Source organism: Vanellus vanellus (assembly GCF_965231255.1).
Source record: "Vanellus vanellus genome assembly, chromosome: 1".
Lineage (NCBI taxonomy): Eukaryota > Metazoa > Chordata > Aves > Charadriiformes > Charadriidae > Vanellus > Vanellus vanellus.
In genome coordinates this window covers 531,878-550,611 of record NC_138905.1, presented here as the reverse complement: position 1 = coordinate 550,611, position 18,734 = coordinate 531,878, and the positions used below count along the sequence as shown (strand labels likewise).

At 56.6% G+C, this 18,734-nt stretch overlaps 1 protein-coding gene across 1 annotated transcript in view; it reads right to left on the bottom strand.

Moving 5' to 3' along the window:
• The window catches only part of SHANK3 (SH3 and multiple ankyrin repeat domains 3), a 388,749-nt gene that overhangs the window by 45,273 nt on the left and 324,742 nt on the right, over positions 1 to 18,734 (bottom strand). Inside the window, exons 17-18 of the mRNA XM_082481020.1 lie at positions 5,924 to 6,059; positions 2,956 to 3,060 (exon numbers count right to left, since the gene is read on the bottom strand). Coding sequence (XP_082337146.1) covers positions 2,956 to 3,060; positions 5,924 to 6,059 — 241 coding nt within the window. The remainder of the gene's footprint in view (positions 1 to 2,955; positions 3,061 to 5,923; positions 6,060 to 18,734) is intronic.

The following is an 18,734-nucleotide window of genomic DNA, read 5'->3' as shown; positions in this document are numbered from 1 at the left end:
GCTGCCCCTCCGTGGGCGGGCAGGGACCGATGCGGCCCCACCGCCGGGACCAGCCCTCCGCTGAGCCCCCCTCCTCTTCGCCCGGACGGGAAGGTGCGACAGCAGAAGGCAGCGAGACCAGGAGGAGGTCTGGGTGGCATCTAATGCCCGAGCCATGGAGAAACTCTTTTAAAAGCTTTGAATCCCTTCCTGCCCGCTGAGGAGACGCAGCGGTCTGCACGTCCCCCAGAGCCTCTGCAGCCAGCGAGCGCAAGGACTGCGGGACAGGAGTGTGCTGTTAGCAGCTTGCTGGGAATCTGCTTTTCCACGGGGACCGGCACAACGCGCAGCAGGAAAATGCCAAGGTATGGCTGTGGGCACGTGGGACGTTCTGCAGGACAGGGACAGGCTTCAAGGAAAAAGGGGCAGGGACCAGCCAACGAAGCTCCCTTTAAGAAGCCGCAGGTAGAAATGTCCCTTTCACTAACACCACTGTCCCCCCAGAAAAGGAGACTGGGTTCTACGCCTGCACCCCGCTGAGGTGTGGGGATGCTGACCCGCACAAACACTCCTCCTTCGCAGTCAAAGCCGGAGCACCGACCACCAGAAGACAAAGCGCGGGAGGAGGAACGATCCCCCGTTTTCCCTGTGCCGTGCTCCCTGGGGACGCGTGGTGGGACCGCTGCAGCACACTCCCCAACCCACAGGACGTGAGCAGGGCAAAACCTTTTTCCCAGAGCAGGGCAAAACCTGATTTCCCAGAAAACGTGTGGACCAAGACCAGTCACTGGCTACAAATCCCTCTCGCGGGAGACACGGGCAGCTGCTGCTCCTAGACCCTCTCCAGGCAGCAGAGAGGCAGCGCCTAGATGCAAAACCCCCAGGGAGACCTAGAGGACTCATCTTTAATATATTCTCTGGCAGAGCCATTTCTCTGCTTTTCGTGACTTCCCTTTCCACGAGCTTGCTCCCTTGCCCCTCGAGCCACGGCTCTGCTTGCCAAAACACATGCAAACGGGGCCCCTTCCCGCACACCGCTGCGGCTTCTGCGGCCCCGGCGGTCCCACGGCCATGTCCCACACCCCACTTGGCACTCGCAAGGCCGAGTGCCGTGGTTGGCGTGCGCCCGCCCCTCTGCAAAGGTGCCCGCACGACGCGCGCCGGGCTTCCACTCAGGCGTGATGTTCACCAAAGACGGGCACATGCAGCTGGGGAACGCGTTCTCACAGAGGCAACATGCTGCCTGTGCGCGCATGCAGGCACCCATCACACCACCTAGGAACTGCCTCAGGCCCGGCAGCCGAGGGGAAAACCACGAACCCTGGGGTCTGTGCGAAGGGAAGAGCAAAAAGTGGAAGAAACGGCCTATTTTGAGTGCTCTCCTAATGGCTACTACTAAACACAGCTCCTTCAGGGTTAGTGATAAGGGTCCGGAGAAGCGGGGAACGGGCTAGGGTGAAAACCAAGGCAGCGGGCTCCGCGTAAAATAAAACACAGTGGCCATCAACCAGTTGGTGCAAACCCTTAAGTGCTGAGATTAGTCCCTTCAAACCCACGTTTGAGGGTGAGCCCGAACCCCCAAGGTCTGTTTCTTACAGGAGACCCCCGCGGGGCTGTAAAGCCTGGCAGTGCGTGTGGCACAGGGTGCAGAGCACAGCGAGAAAGGTCATGGACTGTCCTTCAACACCCTGGGAAGGAGAGGGGCCGGTGGGGTCTCTGCCGAGGTTTCTGCCCCTCAGGTGGGTCTCCTGCCCGGCAGGACAGGGGTCGGCCACGCGCAGCCTTCTGCGCCACGGCCAGCAAGCGCATCTGTACACATCACCGCATTTTCGCACAGCAAAAATATAAATACATATAAAAAAAGCGGCAGAGGTGCGAGCCAGGGCAGTAGGCAGTGCCGAGAGCGGCTCCCTCTCGCGCTGCCGACGCTCTCGGCGGGGGCTCACAGCACACCCGACTCCTGCCCTGCGTCACCCCTGAAGAGCCCATCTCGGCACAGCCAACCTCGTGTGCACCAGAGCCGCCCGCCGGCGCGTGGCTGCCCCGAAGGCTCTCCCAGGACGAGGGGTCCCTCCGCACCTCCTGTCCCCGTGGGCCACGAGGGCCGCGCGGCCGCCGTCCTGCTAGCCAGCCTCCCCGGCACTGCCAGCGCCAGCGGAGCGCCCCGCTCAGCCGCCCTGCGGCCTCTGCGGCGCACCGGGGGCGCCGCGCGACAAAATGGGCAAATCGCTCTGCGCGGAGGGAAGGGACTGCCCTTTGGTGGGTGTGGGAACGCCGGCACCCCTGCGGCCACCGGCTGGTCGGACGCTACTGGGGGAGCCCGGCACACGGGGAAGGCGTGGGCTCAGTGAGGTGGACGGGGAGGACGGGGAGGCTGAGGGGCTTCAGCACAGGGCACCTGGAAGCCAGGAGGGGGTGGAGGGGCTCTGAGAGAACAGAGGAACATGGAGCTGCAAGCTGGAATACCAAAGCATCTGGAAACGTGGGTAGGCTCTGTAGTGACAGCACAACGTGTGAGCGTGTGTGCATATGCATGTGTGCGTGTAAGGGGGGAGGGCAGCCCGCGGGGATGCCAGCTAATCTGGCGGCATGTGGCATCTGCCCGGAGGGAGAGGAAAATAAAAACAAGGGGCTGCTCGGCGCGCGGGAGGCGCAGGGTGCCTGACGGACGGGGCACGGGGGCGGCCAGCCTCTCTGCAAGCACGCGGAGGCACACAGCCTCCTTCCCCCGGGCCACTTCTCCGGGGGGTGGCACTGACGGGGGGGACCGGCTCTTGGGGGGGGGTCCCGCACTCCTGCGGCACTCGGCCCCCCGCACCCCACACGCCGCCAAGCACCACGGAAACTTCAGCGCAGGAGGTGCGCGCGTCGCATCGCCTCGAGCTCATGCACCCCTCTGGAAAACGGACGTCGGGCGCCTGTGCTGCCCGCTCCGGCCGCGGCCCCGCATGCTCCTCATGCAGCCCCTGCATGCACGCGCGAGCCCCCGCCGCCGCTTACCCAGCTCTTCCAGCTCAGCCGTCATGGACTTGGAACGCAGCGTCAGGGTGGTGCTGGGCGCTCTCTTGGGAGGCGGCGGAGCTGAAAGGAAGAGAGACGGCATTTTGCATTTCTTGTCCAGGAACTTACGAGGAGTGGCCAGATGCAGATGCCACTTCTTCTCCACAGCCTGGATCTCCTCGTACTCGCGGGATGAGGAGTCGCACTGCTGCAGGATCTTATTGAGGCTGCGTGTGGAAGCAAACTTCTTCATGGTCTCAGTAGCACAGTCCCGGGGCACGGGGCAGGCCCCGGCACGGAGGGGCTGGTGGCTCCCGCAGGCACGTGGACGCTGCCCAGGCTCCCACAGCCCTCAGCGGAGGAGAGTCCAAGTCATGTCCCCGGGCTGCGCCTGCCCCCCTGCAGCTACCGGAGATGCTACGGCTATGAAAGCCTCTCGCGAATTAGATCTGTCTCAGGCAGCTGGCTGCCTGCCTGTGGGACTCAGCAAACAGCTTTGATGGCTGCTTCCCCTCCGCACACGCCATGGGTGGAGGGTAGGAGGGAGAAACAAGTCCAGCAGGCCTGATCTCAGTCTCTCATTCCCGCCTCGGCGCGGCGCATCCCCCAGCGAAACGCAGCCCACCCACCCTCCTCTGCCGCTCGGCCGTATCCAGGACGGGTGAGCTCCCGCGGCCTTAGCGAAGCGCTGGAGGCGGCCGGCTCTGCGCCGGGCAGCGGAGGCACATGGCCGGCACGGGGCGGCGCGGCGCGGTGCCGGGGCGCGGGGCTGCCCCCGGGGGCTGCCTAGCTGGGCCGGCCTGCGGGGCTGCCCCACGGGCGCTGCATGCCATGAGCCCACCGGAGCGGGGACGAGTTGAAGGCTCTTCCTCTTCACTTGGGGCACCTCCTCCTCCTCGCGCTCGCTGGCTGACAATGCTGGATTCAACGCTCAGGCATTGCCATGGCAACCGGAGCTTCAGGCTTTGCTGGCGCTTGCCTGCATCAGAGACCCCAACAGGGGTGGATTCAGCCAGAAAAGACCAGTCCCACACAGGCCTCCATCGCCCGCGGGAAGAGGGGACCCCCAGCCGGGGGGGACGGGGGTCTGGCCCCTTCCTGCCACGCTGCGGCCGGCGTCCTGCAGCGGGGGACTCGGCTCCGGTCCCCGCACCGCGTGCTGGCAGAGCGTCCGCCCGGCTCCGTGGGCTCAGGGCATGGATGGGCAGCAGCAGGCAGCGACGGGCAGCTGCTCACTGGCGGCAGGGCTGGAAGCACCCAGAGAAGCGGCAAGCGGCAAAGGCAGTGGTCCCAGCACCGATTCCCGAGCTTCAGCCTTTCCCACGACTCGTGCTTTTGTGCCGTGACAATATAATTGCAGCTCTTAGTGTCAGCGCGCAGAGCTGCCTCCCTCCCCCACGCCCCGCATGCTGCACTGGGAGCGCCCCGTTCCCGTCCCCCCCATTCCTGTTCCCCCCATTCCTGTCCCCCTGCTCATGTCCCCCCTACTCCTGACCCCCAGCTCCCATCCCCCAAGTCCCGTCCCGCCACTCCTGTCCCCCTGTTCCCATCCCCCCCATTCCCACCCCCCTGCTCCTTTTCCACCAGCTCTCGTCCCTCCCACTCCTGTACCCCCAATCCTGTCCCCCTCCCCCAGCTGTGCTCCCCCAGAAAGCGCTCCTGCCCCACAGCCGGTGCAGAGCAGGGGCGGACAGCACAGCCTGCCCCATGCTGCCGGCTGCTCCCAGATGTGCCCCTGCCCTGTGCTGCCAGATGTGTCCCTGCCTTCTGCAGCTGGTTGCCTGTGGATGAGGTCCTACCCTCCACAGCCAGCTGCTGCCAGATGTGCCTCCATCCGCCCTAACTGGCTGTCCTGGGATGTGCCCCGCCCTCCACAGCTGTATGCCGTGATGTGTCCCCCATGTACACAGCTGGCTCCCTCCCATCCACCTGCCCTCCAGATGTGCCCCTGCCCTCCTCAGCTGGATGCCCCCTCCCCTGCTGGCGATGAGCACATCGGCCCACCACCAAACTCCCCCTCAGAGCCCACCTCTGGCTGAGGGTCTCGGCTCTGTCCCTGGGGCCTGAGGCCAATGGGACAAAGGCCCAGAGCCTTCTGGTGGCCCCACGGCCGCCTGCGCTCCCCCGAGCGAGGGGGAGTCCCACAGGCAGCCCCAGGACCGGCCGTGCCCCCCGGAGCTCCTGTGGGGCATCTCCCAGCCACAGCGATCCTGAGAGAGGAGAGGCTCCACCCTGGCACCCCCTCCACCACGGGGGCTGTCCTCCACCCCGATCCTCCCCCCCACCCCGGGACAGTTCTGCACCCTGACAGCCCCACGCGTAGCAGGGGCAGCTCTCCATCGCAACCCCCCTCGCGCTGCGGGGCCGCTTCGCTACCACGGCATCCCCCCGCACCCCAGAGCTGGGGCAGTTCCCCACCATGACCCCCTCAGGGCAGGGGGAGTCCCCGCTCTCCGCACGGCCTGCCGCTGGCTCCATGGGCTGCCGGCGCCAGAGGCGGCTCTGCTCCCGGGGAGGAGCGGGCTCCAACCTTCGCTGAGCGCACACCGCGCCGGCGGGAGAACAGAGCTGCTGGTGTCCCGCGGCCTGGCCGCCACCGTGCCCTGCAGCAGGCCTGCCCGCCGTGCCCGGCTTCCCCAGCGTGGGCGGCAGCGCGTTGCCGCAGCCCCTCCACCCGACCACCGTCCCCGTCCCCCTGCGCCGCCTCCAGCCGCAGCTCCCAGAGCATCCCGGTGCGGCAGCGCTGCAGTGCCGAGGTGTCCGTGCCCGGACAGGCAGGTCTTCCCCTCGCAGTGCCCTCCTTCCTCACCATCTGCAGCTCCGCAGCCTCGCGGCCATCGGCCCGTGCCGGGCTCCTCCCACAGGGCCACGGGGCTGCTGCACGCCGGCTGACATTTAGGTGACACAACCCCCCCTTCAGAGAACAGTGGGTCTCCACACCTACCCTTCTTCCGAACAACTTCTTCTGATTCTGGCTTGCGGCTGACGGAAACAACTTTCATCACCAGGTGGTTGCCCCCTTGCCGGATCAAGGAGACCACCTGCTTGTGCCCCACCTTCACCACGTTGACACCATTCACCTAGGACACAAACAGAGAGAGCGGTGTAAGGGCCGGCTGTTACAGAGACAGCGGGCAGAGGGCAAGACTGATGGATGTCAAGCCACAAAACCGGATGATTTTGCATCTCTGCATCTGGTTTTACAGCCTAGCACATTTCTGTAGTTATGGTGTCCCTGTGGGATGTCACCTACCGGTGACCACAACGTTCTGGAGAAGCTGAGGAACCTTCAACGGGTCAGTGCAAACCAGCGCACACCAGGGCTGCAGCCAGGGGCAAGAGTTGGACCATCCCCTTCCTACTGGGCTGTCAGGGCAGATGGCATCTGGGCATCTCCTAGTTCTGCCGGGGTGTTCGGCAGCCACGGGGGAGGCTCGTGGACCTGCAAGCCTTGAGCTGTGCCGCAGGTCTGCAGGCGGTGCTGGAAGAGCACAGGCGCATGGGCAGAGGGATCACAGCTCGGCCGCCCTGTCCCCACCAGCACCAACCCGAGTCGTACAGACGGAGACGCTTATCTGCCCCCCTAGCTACCGACACGCTCATTGACTCCTTCCAGGGGTCTGCAGGACATGTTGAAGCTCATCCTGGTCATCATTTTTAGCTCCAGCATAACCCATTAGTCTCTTGGACAATGCACAGGGGGCTGTGAGGGCAGGCGAGGCAATCTCCAAGACGTAAACCCAAGAAGTAAACTGGAAAACGCAACCTCGGCACTTGGGTATCTCCCAGGTAGCAACGAACACGAGGGGCTCCACTGGGTGCTGACAGACGGACCCGCTCTTTGGGGTTTAGGTGGAATGGGGGTGAGGATGCTTCGCTGATGGAAAAACTGGTTTCAACTTTTGCGGCTGTTACCCGCTTTGTAAAAGAACCAGACGTGTTTGCACCTTTTGGCGTTCCCTTCCAAAACGTGCCGTGTACTCCAGGAGCGTGGCGACTCCAGGCGTAAGGGAACAACTGACGGCAAGTAAGAGACAAGTGATTGTCCATGGGCAACAACTACAGAGGCCCTTATGTTAATATTTACATTAATGTTTATGTTTTCAGAAGTGGAGCACTCAAAAGATAAGTAATGACGGGACTGAGGTTGTCCACACAATATTAATTTCGTCACTCAAAGTTCAAGACCAGAAGCAATACAGCTAAGCTGTTGTGTGCCACCGCCTCCAGGTCTCAAAGACACCCGGAGATGGAGAATTCCGCCTTTCCTCTGCAGGTTTGTTCCAAATGTTCAGCAATTTCAAAAACCAACTTCAAAAACCAACAACCTGCTCCCACATTACTATCAAGAAATCGGGTTTCCAGCCCCAAGCTCTTGTGCCGCCCTTCCTCCCCCCAGTCCCACCTCCCCCCCCGCCGCAGCCCCTGCGATCACACGCGCAATGGGCAGAATTGTCCCGGCTGCTGGAAACTTCGGCATTGCGAGAACGTTTGGGGTTTACGTGTTCCAGCTCCAGTTGGAGATGTTTCCTCTTTAGGGTAGACTGAAGTGTTGTTTAAATAATTAAAAGTACGTAGGTTATAACATTTGCAATACATGAGCCACGGTGCTGTCTTCCATGACAAACTGTAAAACCCACAGAAATTAAAAAAGGGGTTGAACTAAATTCTGAAAAGGAACACCAGCATTTTCTAAGATGCAAAGCTTTTGAAATAACCATTTGATTTCGAATATTTAATGATTCAATTGATTCAATTTTGATTATAATCGATTCAGTAATTATTCAATTTGCATGAAAACACATTTTCCTCAGAAAATTTGAGGAGCGTCAGGTCTTGAGCTAAGTCCTGGAGACCCACGAGAAACCCCGTCCAGTGACAGTTCCTCGCTGCCAGGTCCTTGCCAAGACCCATCGCCCGGCAAAGCTGCAAAGCGCTTCCCAGGCGCTCCGACAGTTTTGTGCATGGCGGGTTCTGTAACGGGGATGTTACACAGACACAGAATCTACCTGACAGGAGGGGGCAGCGAGGGGGGGTCGGTCTCTGCTCCCACGGAACAGGCGATGGGACAAGAGGAAACAGCCTCAAGTTGCACCCGGGGAAGTTTAGGGTGGATATAAGGAAAAATTTTTTCACCAAAAGGGTTATCCGGCAGGATACAGGCTGCCCAGGGCAGTGGTGGAGTTGCCGTCCCTGGAGGGACTTAAAAGACGTGTGGACGTGGTGCTGAGGGACACGGGTTAGCGGTGGGCTCGGCAGTACTGGGTTGACGGTTGGACTCAATGATCTTAAAGGTCCCCTCCAACCTAAAAGACTCTCTGATTCTATAAACTCTATTACATCTCACCAGTTACCTTTATCAAACAAATCTGACACTTCAAAGAATGACATGAAATTTGAGGTTTTCGACTGGTAATTATATTCTACTCTTTAACTCTTTATCAACTGCCTACAGTCTCTGCTTGTTTATTTTCTGCCAGCAACTGGTATCAGACTCACAGGTTTGTCATTAACTGCCCCTTCCCAACGCCAGCGCTCTGCCAGTCTGCTGGTGCTGCCCCAGCATCGCACCGTTACAAAAAATCACCGCCTGGAAGACGCGTACAGCTCCAGTTACTAATGGCTCAGAGAGCGCTTCATCATCTGCATGTGATACAGGCGCAGCACCCTGCTCCCTTCCAAATAAAGAACAGGAACGCTGCCAGAACGTGCCTGGGCTTTCTGCTTCATTTGTAATCACCCAAACCTGTCCACCCAAACGGGCAGCAGTTTGGATTTTTCAGGTCCCTCGAATGCAGAGACGCGGGAGGAGCGGGAGGTTTTCACCCCGCGGCTGCAGAGCTGAGACCTCCTCCTCTGCGCCGCCCCGGCGCAGCTCTGGCGGCACCTGGTCCCCAGGAGAGACGGCACCGACCGCTGCGGCACTGCCTGGCAGAAGCACCGTGTCCTGTTGGTGTTCTGGCAGCCTGTTGGCGTTTTTGCTGACAGTCAAGTGACAGATGGAAAATGTTGATTTTCAATTGTTTGTAACTCGGTGAGATGAGGAATGAGGAAAAGGTGCCGACGCGGTCAGACAGCTTTTTGCCCAACGTGTTTCATATGTGCCCACAGATGGACAACGCCTGCAAAAGCCGTAAGACACCACCTCAGCCTCTATTGTGCAACTTTGTCCACCGCTGGGCACCCCTTGACCGCCCGAGCACGAAAAAGCAGCGACCGGCTTTGCAAAGCACGCGAAGGGCCGGCCATGGAAGGCAAGACGAACATGACGCTGGCCAGTGAGCGCAGAGGGTCTCAGCGCCGCGCCTGCCCGCGACCCCCCACCTGACCCTGCGGCTCTCCGAAACACCCTCGGCCAGAAGGACGTCAGCCCAAAGCCACAACCAAACCGGGCCGAAACGTGCCAGAGCTGGGTTCGGCTCGGCAAGCTGCAAAGCAAAGCTGGGTCACTGCGGGGGCAACGGGAGTAATTTGGCCGATGGGAACAAATAACATCTCTGCCGCTGTTTAAAACAGAGGGAACAGCACACGAATGGTGTTTCAGCGAGAACCTCAAAGCATCGCTCCACGTTGCCAGGCCTTTTCTGTGAAAGACAGAGTAAAAGCAAGGAGGTGCTCAAACCCCGGGAAACCGCAGCTCAAGCGGAGCAGCAGGAACGGCACCGTGCAGAAAGCAGGTAAGAAAAGCAGTCAGAGGCTAAAATAACATCAGAGGTCAAGAATGAATGTTGTACAGTAAAGCTGACCTCAGGGGAGACCGGTCAGACAGTTGCTTGTACTGTGCAAGAATTTCTGGGAAAAAATCCAGTTTCTCAAAAATACAGAATCCTGATTCAGCCCCGGTTCCTGGTGACTGCCAAGAAGATGAACTACAGAACTCCACAACTGCAAACAACTTTGGCTGAATGGTCATCCGAGCAAAGCTCCTCTAACAGTTGCTCTTGAAAAATTCAAAGTACAAAGAGAGGAACGCGTCTAACAAACAGGTCAGCTCACCGAGAAGACGGTGTGAAGATTTTAATTTCTTGTTCAGCTTCCCAACTGGGCTGACTCAATACGGCATGACAAACCGCCCGTACCGAGAGTGCAGTGCCCGGCACCCAGGCTGGGTTTATACCCCACCGCAGGGAGCCGAGCTCTGCCCCGCGGTGAGCAAACCCGTGGTCGAAGACGCTGCTCCACCAGGGGAAGGGAGACGCGACACCAGCACTTGCAGCCCACCGACGGGCCGCCAGGAGAAGCCGCAACAGCCGGAGGCCCCGGGCGCACGGTGCCCCAGAGGGAAGAGGGGCTGTGGTTCGATGCTGCCGCCGATCCCCCGAACTGGGAGAGGATCTCAGCCAAGTCACCCCCCGCTTCAGCAGCAAGGGATCGTCAGAACCGCGCTCCCGGGAGCACGACACCGTCTCCCACAGGAGGAAGAAAAGCACTTAGAGGTAGAAAGAGGAGGCAGCAAAATGAACAAAGCAAACCGCTTCATCTCTCTGCGCAGACCCGTGCGCGGAGGATCCCTGTCACACAGCCAGCCTGGGGCTGTCTGACGGCGTCACAGCGACACGGGGGAATTGCCGGAGACACACACACACAGATCAGCTTTTGGTCCCAGTCTATGACGTGCAGAGATGAACCTTCAAGAAGACCGGCGGCTGGGAGTCCTGCCCATTGCATTAAACCCTCCAGGCGACTGCTGGCCCTCAAACGCGGAGGTGTCGGAATGAGAAAGATCAGACAGGCAGTGGTGGAAACGTGACTGGTTTTGATCCAGCAATAAACAACAATTTCCAGTTTCTTGGGCACGGCTGCCTGATGAGGACATCCTGCTCTGGGAGATAAGCTTTTGGTCTGGAAGCAGACACCAGATCAAGTGCAGAAAGTGTCTACAAAACATAAAAGAACACAGATAGAAATGCGAAGACACTGTGTCAGTCTGGGCATTATAAACTGCTGCAGCTGTCTCCTGAGAAGCCAAATGATGCATCAGTGCTGATGAGCTCCAGGAGGACTCCAAACTGAGAGGGCCCACAGCGGCAGATGGGCCACCGTGTAATACATGCACAGTAATGCTTTGAAGGAAGAGCCATCTGAACATGCTGCATGATGCTGAACATGGACCTGGTGGGTACAGCTCCAGAGAGGTCTTGATGCTCATGCTGACAGCTCTCAAAATCATGGGCTCTGTGCACAAGAGCAGCCAAAAAAGCCGGCAAGATACATCAGGGACGAGATGGAAAACAAGGTGGGCAATGTCATTTGGGGCTACGCTGATCCTGCACATGCACGCTTTCAGTGCTGTGTGCAGGTCTGGTTCAGCATCTCAAGGACGAAACGGTGGAGCTCGAGCAGAGCCAGAGAAGGGCAACTAAAACGGTGAAGGGGATGGAGCAACTGCCCTACGAAGACAGCCTGAGAAGGCTGGGACTTTCCGGTTTGGAGAAGTCTCAGGGAGACGCATGGCCAAGGCTTACAAACCCCCCCGAGGCAGTGGACATGGCTGAGCTGCTGTTCCCCAAATCCTGCAGCAGTAGAAGCAGAGGGCTCTCGAGGAGACTCGTGGCAGATCAGATAAACCCAGACAAAAGCGAGACTTCTTTATGCGGCAGGCAATGGTCGTCTGGAGCTGGCTGCCGTGGGAGGCCATGGAGGTGGACAATACCGGCATGTTGAGGGAGAGATCAGATGATTTCCTGGAGAGCAGGGCCTTGCACAGATCCTGATGGGACTGCACAGGGTCATTCCTGCTAACGTCCCCAGTACGATGACATTGGGTGCTGGATGGCACAAGGGGATCGGACCACCCAAAAAGGCCAGGCACATGTGCTCTCCTTAATTAACAGCATCTTGTAATGCCACTGCCAAGGGCAGGGAACTGGGCTAATGGACCGTTAGTCTGGCCCAGCGGGACATTTCATACATCCAGTCTGATCCCTCCCAGCAAGCTGACAGATACGAAGCTTTGGTAGTCTGTCACAGGAGACAATGTCCCCATTCTCCCGATCATTTCAGCAGCTTTTCTATGCTCCTCTTCCAGCCTGAATTCATCTTTCTTGAACGCAGATTTATAGGGCAGTGGATATTACTCCAGATGAGCTCTTACGTGACTGGAGTAATAGCACTAATACTTCTCCCTCGTGACTGCCCAATGAACCCTTACAGCAGAAGACAGCTCTGAAAAGACAGGCAAGGGCCATGTGCTCCTGAAGCTCAGGGAAAATGCCGGGAGCGATTGACCCGGGCCGTCACAATGGAGGCTCAACACCCGGGGGACCAGAGGGCAGCCTTCGTTTGAGATCGACCCGCTACAGCAGCAGAGGGGGTCACCCAGCCCGGTCAGGGGAGCGCATCAGCTGGCTGCACCCCTTGAGTGGGTCAACCAGCTCTGCAGCTTCATCCCTGAATTAAGGAGAAGAGTGCAGAAGTCTTCCTGAGCCAGCAAGACCAGAATGGAGAATGACTCTATAACTGGGTTAGCCCCACAGAGAATATAAAAACCAAACAACAAACAGAAAGAACTCAAAGACAGCAACGGGCTCGAGCTGGTGACAACCCACTTACGCCTTCAAAGTGACGGGGGATGGCCAGTGTCGTGGTGGTGAGCAGATTACAGAGACTGGTAACGAGAATCACATCTGTACGGTGATTCAGCTGTATATTGCATCTGCTCTGCTCTGCTAAGTGCAATTTATATTTGCATTTAATTTAAGCACATTGTTGCACCACTCTGCTAAATCAAAATCCCATGTAATGTCAAATAACTTCAAATAAGTGAATTCGCTATGAAACGCCAAAGCCGCCACATGTGGAGTATCTAAAAGCAGCTGGTCAGAGTGCTGGGCTGCGACCTGCGTCCGGCACATCTGGTTATTCTAAAGCACGAGAAAACTTCCTCCTCCAGGAGATGCCACTGACGCGGAGATCAACGGTCCGCCCCTACAGGCCCTAGCACGGTGCCGGCAGTGCCGGGACACACAGAATGTTCCCAGCTGAAGTCAGGCCGGGGGAAAAGAGAACAGAAAACTCTGTCCCCTTGCAAGGAAGGATGGAGTCCTTTAACGGCGGCCAAAGCTATGGCAATGCGGTGTTTGATTGCTGCAGGAGGATAAGGGTACTATCCCTGAAGCTTCAGCAGGCATGCTGCGGTCCATTCTGGTCACTTCGTTACCCAAATGATGTCAACCAGCGGGAAGCACCTTTGAGAAATGCACAGTATTATCAGAGAATTAGAAGGGCCGAGTTCAAAAGAAGACTGAAAGAACCACGCGTTATGTGGTACCTGTCCACACCTTCACTGTATGGTATCAGTCCGTACGTAAGAACCCCAACCTGACAGCGAACCACCCGCGTCACGCACATTCCCAGGAATAAGTAGTTACTTAGAGGAACGTAAGCTCGGAAGCCTGAATTAAGTTTGTTCTGCTGCAGAGCTCCATGATGGCCATCCACCAGGAGAACAATGGGCCCATCAACCAGGCTATGCACAGACCAGGAGACAAAACTCAGGGGGTTTTGGGGGTAAAACTTCACCAACAGGAACAAGCCCGCATGTCCCTCTGGAGAGCAGAGCTCTCTGGGCTTCTGATTGCCAACTTCACCCTTTCAGCATCCCAAAGCACCCAAGCTGGAGAAAAGCGGCAAGATTATCCAGATCCCAAGATGTTCCTTCTTAGAACTTGGCCTCTAAACTGTCCTTCCCACCTCTCCCAGGCAATCTCATTCCCTGGGCATAGGACGTACTGGCGCAGAAATGCTTTGGAATGGGATTTCACTAAAATCCAAGACTGTGGTTATCCAGGGGATCTTCTGTACACGCACTGAGATCTACAACCAGCTGTCTCCCTCCGAGCCAGGCGGCGGAATTAAATACCCACACCCCAGAGCTATCGCCCTCATCACCCCAGCTTCAATACGCTGAGCAAGATGGACTCCTTCGGCCTCAAACCCCCTTTCAGCTCATGAATCATTCTGAGGGTCTTTCAGAGTTCTGCGCAGTAACGTCAGGTTCACCCCGCGGTGTGCACGCCTGACTGGCGCAAAGCGATGCTTTACTGATCTTCCAGAGCTGCACCCAGAACCGGCGAGTTCCCGTAGCTCTGGCAGTTTGTCCTTTACGCACACGAAATCTCTCTGCCACATCCTACGCAATCAGCTAACGTTAGCACAATTATCTTGGAGAAACCCGTGTCCTTTGCTGAATTACATTTTTCCAGGGTAATTTCACATCCCGTAACCTACGTTCTCTGCCCGCAGACACGGCTCCCTGCACGGTCTGCTGGAACACGGCTGCTTCAGCGGGAACGCCACGTCGTTCCGCAGCCGTTACTTTACTGTTGGCGCCTCCCCCACCGTCTGCGACACCTGCAGTCCTTACAAACAGGGTTTTGTCACTATTTTGAAACACCAATAGAAGTGGCGAGCTGCGGGGATCAAAAGTTGTAAAGAAACCTTGCTGGTGATGGTGCCCCACACTGGTACCTTCTCCTTAGCCGCTGCTAAACTTCGCAGTGCTCCTAAGCCACGTTCGTTCCGTTAATTCCACTTATTGTACGGTTATTTATACCCAACTCACGTGGTTATTAAGGAAGTCGAAACATACCACGTAAACACAGTCCTCACTCGAACCAGTCCTAAGATGCTGTGGAGAAAAGACAGCAGCTTTGTCTCCACCTTCCATGGAACCTCACTGTATGATATTAATTGTATTTTCATTCTCTAATTCTTTGTTGATTGTGCTCCAAATTAATTGCCTCATTACTTTACCTGGCATTGATGCTGAGCCAAACAAGCTATAGTTTCCTGGGTCACCTGTTTTATACCCTCAGAATAACAGAATAGCAACAGCCCTCTACCAGCTCTTCGGAATTTCGTAGATTAGGAAGATTTTGAGGTATTAACATTAGTGGTTGAGACGGCTCCTCAGCGAGGCTCTTTTAGACACTTGGGTATATGTTATTCAAGCCTGTTAATTTGAGTATGTTTATTTTTAGCAAATACTATCTCACTTTCTCCTTGGTTACAGCTGGGAAACTTTCTGTTCCAAGCACATCATATGGATAGATACATCCTCCTGATTTGTTCCAAACTCAGAGCAGAACATTTCTGCTTTTTTTTTATTGCACCAGAATATACAATTTTATCATTTACATACAGAAATGGATCTCTACCAGACTTTTTTTATTTCTTCTAATGCTCCAAAATTTCTTATTATCTTTACATATTGGCCTTTGATATTTCCTTTGGCTCCCTTTATCAACCTCCTACACACATTAGCTCAAATTAACCGCATTTCCTTCTCCTTTAGCTGCTAACCTTTGCAGTAAGAAGGGGGTACATGTGTCTGTAAGTAATATTTAACTGCTCCTTCATGATCTCACTGAAGTGGGGGATGTCTTGCCCGGCAGATTTTTTCCCCCCCGATTTCTGGACTGCATTTAGCAGCGTGTCCTCAAAAAACCCTTAGATTTTATTAATTATGTAAAATTTATGTTCCCAAATATCAAAAACTCTGAGGTTCAGAAAAACGGCACTCTTCCCTCCCCAGGAGACACTCGCGTGTCGCTGACGTGCTCTGCACACGACGAGCACAGCCAGAGCCCCACCGCCAGCGCTGCTGCCACCCCTGCACGTGTTTACTGGAGCCATCAATTCTGTTTCTTAATCTCTCAAATGAAATCAATACTAGATTACACGATCAATGCCAGGTTACGTTATTTCACAGCGGTGACATTTCAGTCGGGGCAGAAGGGACATTCAGGAGACGTTCCCCTGCTGAACTCGGCTCTGCCGGCGCAGGTTTCCTCCCACCCCCAAGCAGAGGGGACTGGTGGGGGCTCCATCACTGGCGCAGACATCACCCAGAAGCCTTCGCGCTGCCCTACGCACCCACTATTTCGGCAGGTCAATTGTTAACTGCAATTTTCTCTTCCTCTAACAATGCTTTCGAACAGCTATATAATACAGACCTCAATAATTAAGATATCCACCAATTTACATCCATACTTGTATCTAATGTCCGTAAGTCCCGCGGGTGTGTGCGCACAGGCTCGAGGTACGTATGAAATGGAAGTGCACGGACCAAGGCTGCTGTCTACGTCACTAGTTATGGGCTCCTCAAGGGAAAAAAGAGGCTCTCCAACCTGCCAGGCTCAGAGGAAGACACAAGGGCAGACACTACAGGCCGTGCTCTTGAACCCTGGCCAGGCAAGGCAGGATTTCCAAAATCCCATGCCCCGACAGGTCTAACCTGGTCCTAAACTGTGGCACTTCTGCGCCTGGTGCGTCCCACTGACTCCAGTGAGCCCGGTGAGCACTAACGGCGTAACGGTGTAATTGTCCACCTGCATTTCATCCCGGTGCTGGGCACAGAGCAGCAGTCATCCCGGTACCCTCTGCAGCACTACCACATTCAAAGCCCACCTTGTTCAAAGGCATCTCAATAAAGCCCGTTGCTGAGCTCTGCACGATCACCCAAATCTTTGCAGGTTGAAATTTTCCCTCAAGAAAGACCCCATCTTTGTGCGACTGCATGCCACCCACCTACGTGACACCCTCACGGTCACATCCACTGCCTTCTGCAGACTACCTGCCAGCAAGAGGAGCACCTCCACGAGGCACTGCCCCCAAGTGCTGGCTGAGTGTCCACCCCAGGACGGAGGCGCAGACGCCCATCAGCAGTATCCGCAGGATTTGTTGACCCCGACTGTCTGAACGTACTGTACAAGGGTAAAGCCCACCCTACTCCTGTCCTTCTGCCAAACCTTTCAGTTCTGAGTGAAAGAGCCCAGAAGATGATGTGACTGCACACTGGATGCCGAATTCCTAGGAACATCCTTTCTCCTTCACTTACCTCTGTGCATCCCCACTCAATGGTTCACGCCACGCAGCAACACCGAGGCGAAGAGGTGACGACAGCCAGGGAGGTGACAGCACTGCTCTCCCCAGCCCCGTGTCTCACCTGAAGGCTGCAGCACTGCAACGACGTTACATGTGGTACGCGCTGAACTCAAGAATGGAGACACTTCCCAACGGCAACCTGGAGGACACCTGAACCCTACTGAAATACGCCTGGAGAGGTGCTGGCAGCTCCACCTCAGCTACCAGAGCCTTGCCCTGCGCTGCCTCCAGGAAGACAGTCTCTGCGCTCAGGTACTGCCTTCTCAGACACCTCTGCTGCACGACGCGAGAGATGATGGGGTCTTCTTAACAGATTTTGCCAAACGGATAAAGAAGAACCAAATGCATTTAAAATGGAGCAAGAGCTCTGCCTTGGAAGAACAAAACTCAGGAAAGAAAACAGATAAACTCCGGAGGCCACCTCAGCTAAAAACCCTCAGTGGTTCTGCCAGATGACGTTGTGCTGGAAAAGAACAAGGAACGGTACTTAGGTCTTTTGCTGTCTACCCCAGCCCATGTTAGTGTCACAGGGAAGGCTGTCACCATACGTGGGACAAAGACACCACGTGCCAGCCAGAACTACTGTCCTGGAAGGTTTGCTGCCTGCCCCAGGGCCTGGATCGGCGGTGCTGTGGAAAGATTTTGAGACTCCTCTGCCCTTCTGATGACTACCCTCTGCTGTGCAAGGTGGGTAACAGTGACACACGCAGGAAAACCTCGAGCAGCTCAAAGGCGACTGCAGGGCTTTGGGGTCAACTGCAATGGAGACACGGCAAGAGTGTGTTCCAGCTGTGTTCTCAACAGAGTCTGTCCCCAAAAACTCTTCTGGCTGAAGTAAAGACCCACTGTGGAGTGCACACATCTGCCAGACTGATGCCTGGCCGTGCAGCTGATGCTGCCTGCTAAGATTCAGGTTCCTTGATCCTGGTGCCTCACCGGAGGATGATGGAAGACCACCAGGAAGAGAAAGACCCCGTGTAACTACGAGAGGGAAGAACATCTTTGCAACCATACTTGCTGATGTGGAGAGAAGGGTTTTAAACCAGGGTCCTCAGAGAAGGGGGACCTAAGCCCAGCGATAAGAGAGGAAGGTATGGAAGGCATGTGCCAGTAAAGGTCCACAGAGGGCCACTCATTTTCTTGCCCAGAGGACTGGGCATCCAGAGGCTTTCCTCAGGTTCACAGAGTGTGGACTGCAGACACGAAGAAGTGGACGTCCTGCTGCGGTCGCAGGGCTGTGATGTGGTCAGACTCCGAGACTTGGGACAGCACGTGTTTGATCGGGACGTGGGCACAGCTGCCTCCAGGCTGTTCAGGCAGGCCAGGCAGGGAAGGGAGGTGCCCCCATGTGATGGAGCTCCCAACCGCACAGAGCTGCAGTGTGGGAGCACAGACGTGTCTTCTGAGAGTCTCTGGATTGGGTCCAGGCTAGGAGCAGGAGGGACGCTGGGTCTGTTACCACCGCCTGAGAGAAGGTGGTGGGTGAGGTTGTCCATAAACAACTAGTGGAAGTCTTGCAAGCCCTCATCTCCTCCGGGACTTCGACTGTCCAGACATGTGCTGGGAAGGCAAAGGATCACCGGCCAGGGAACCCAGGAGGCTCACTGGTGACAACTTCCTCACACAGACAGTGGCTGCTAGAGGTGACCTCCTGCTTGGCTTGCTGCTCACCAACAGGGAAAAACTGGTGGTGAAGGTGCCCACAGGGCAGCTCAGGCTGCAGCAACTGCGAGACGGCTGCACTGAGCGGCTGGAGGAAGGCTTGAAGGGTGAGTAGCTGATCCAGCATCCTGAGGTTCAGGACAGACTTCAGCTTCTTGAGAAGCAGCCCAAAGGGAAGGGGGTGCTGGTTTTCAAGGAAAATTTTT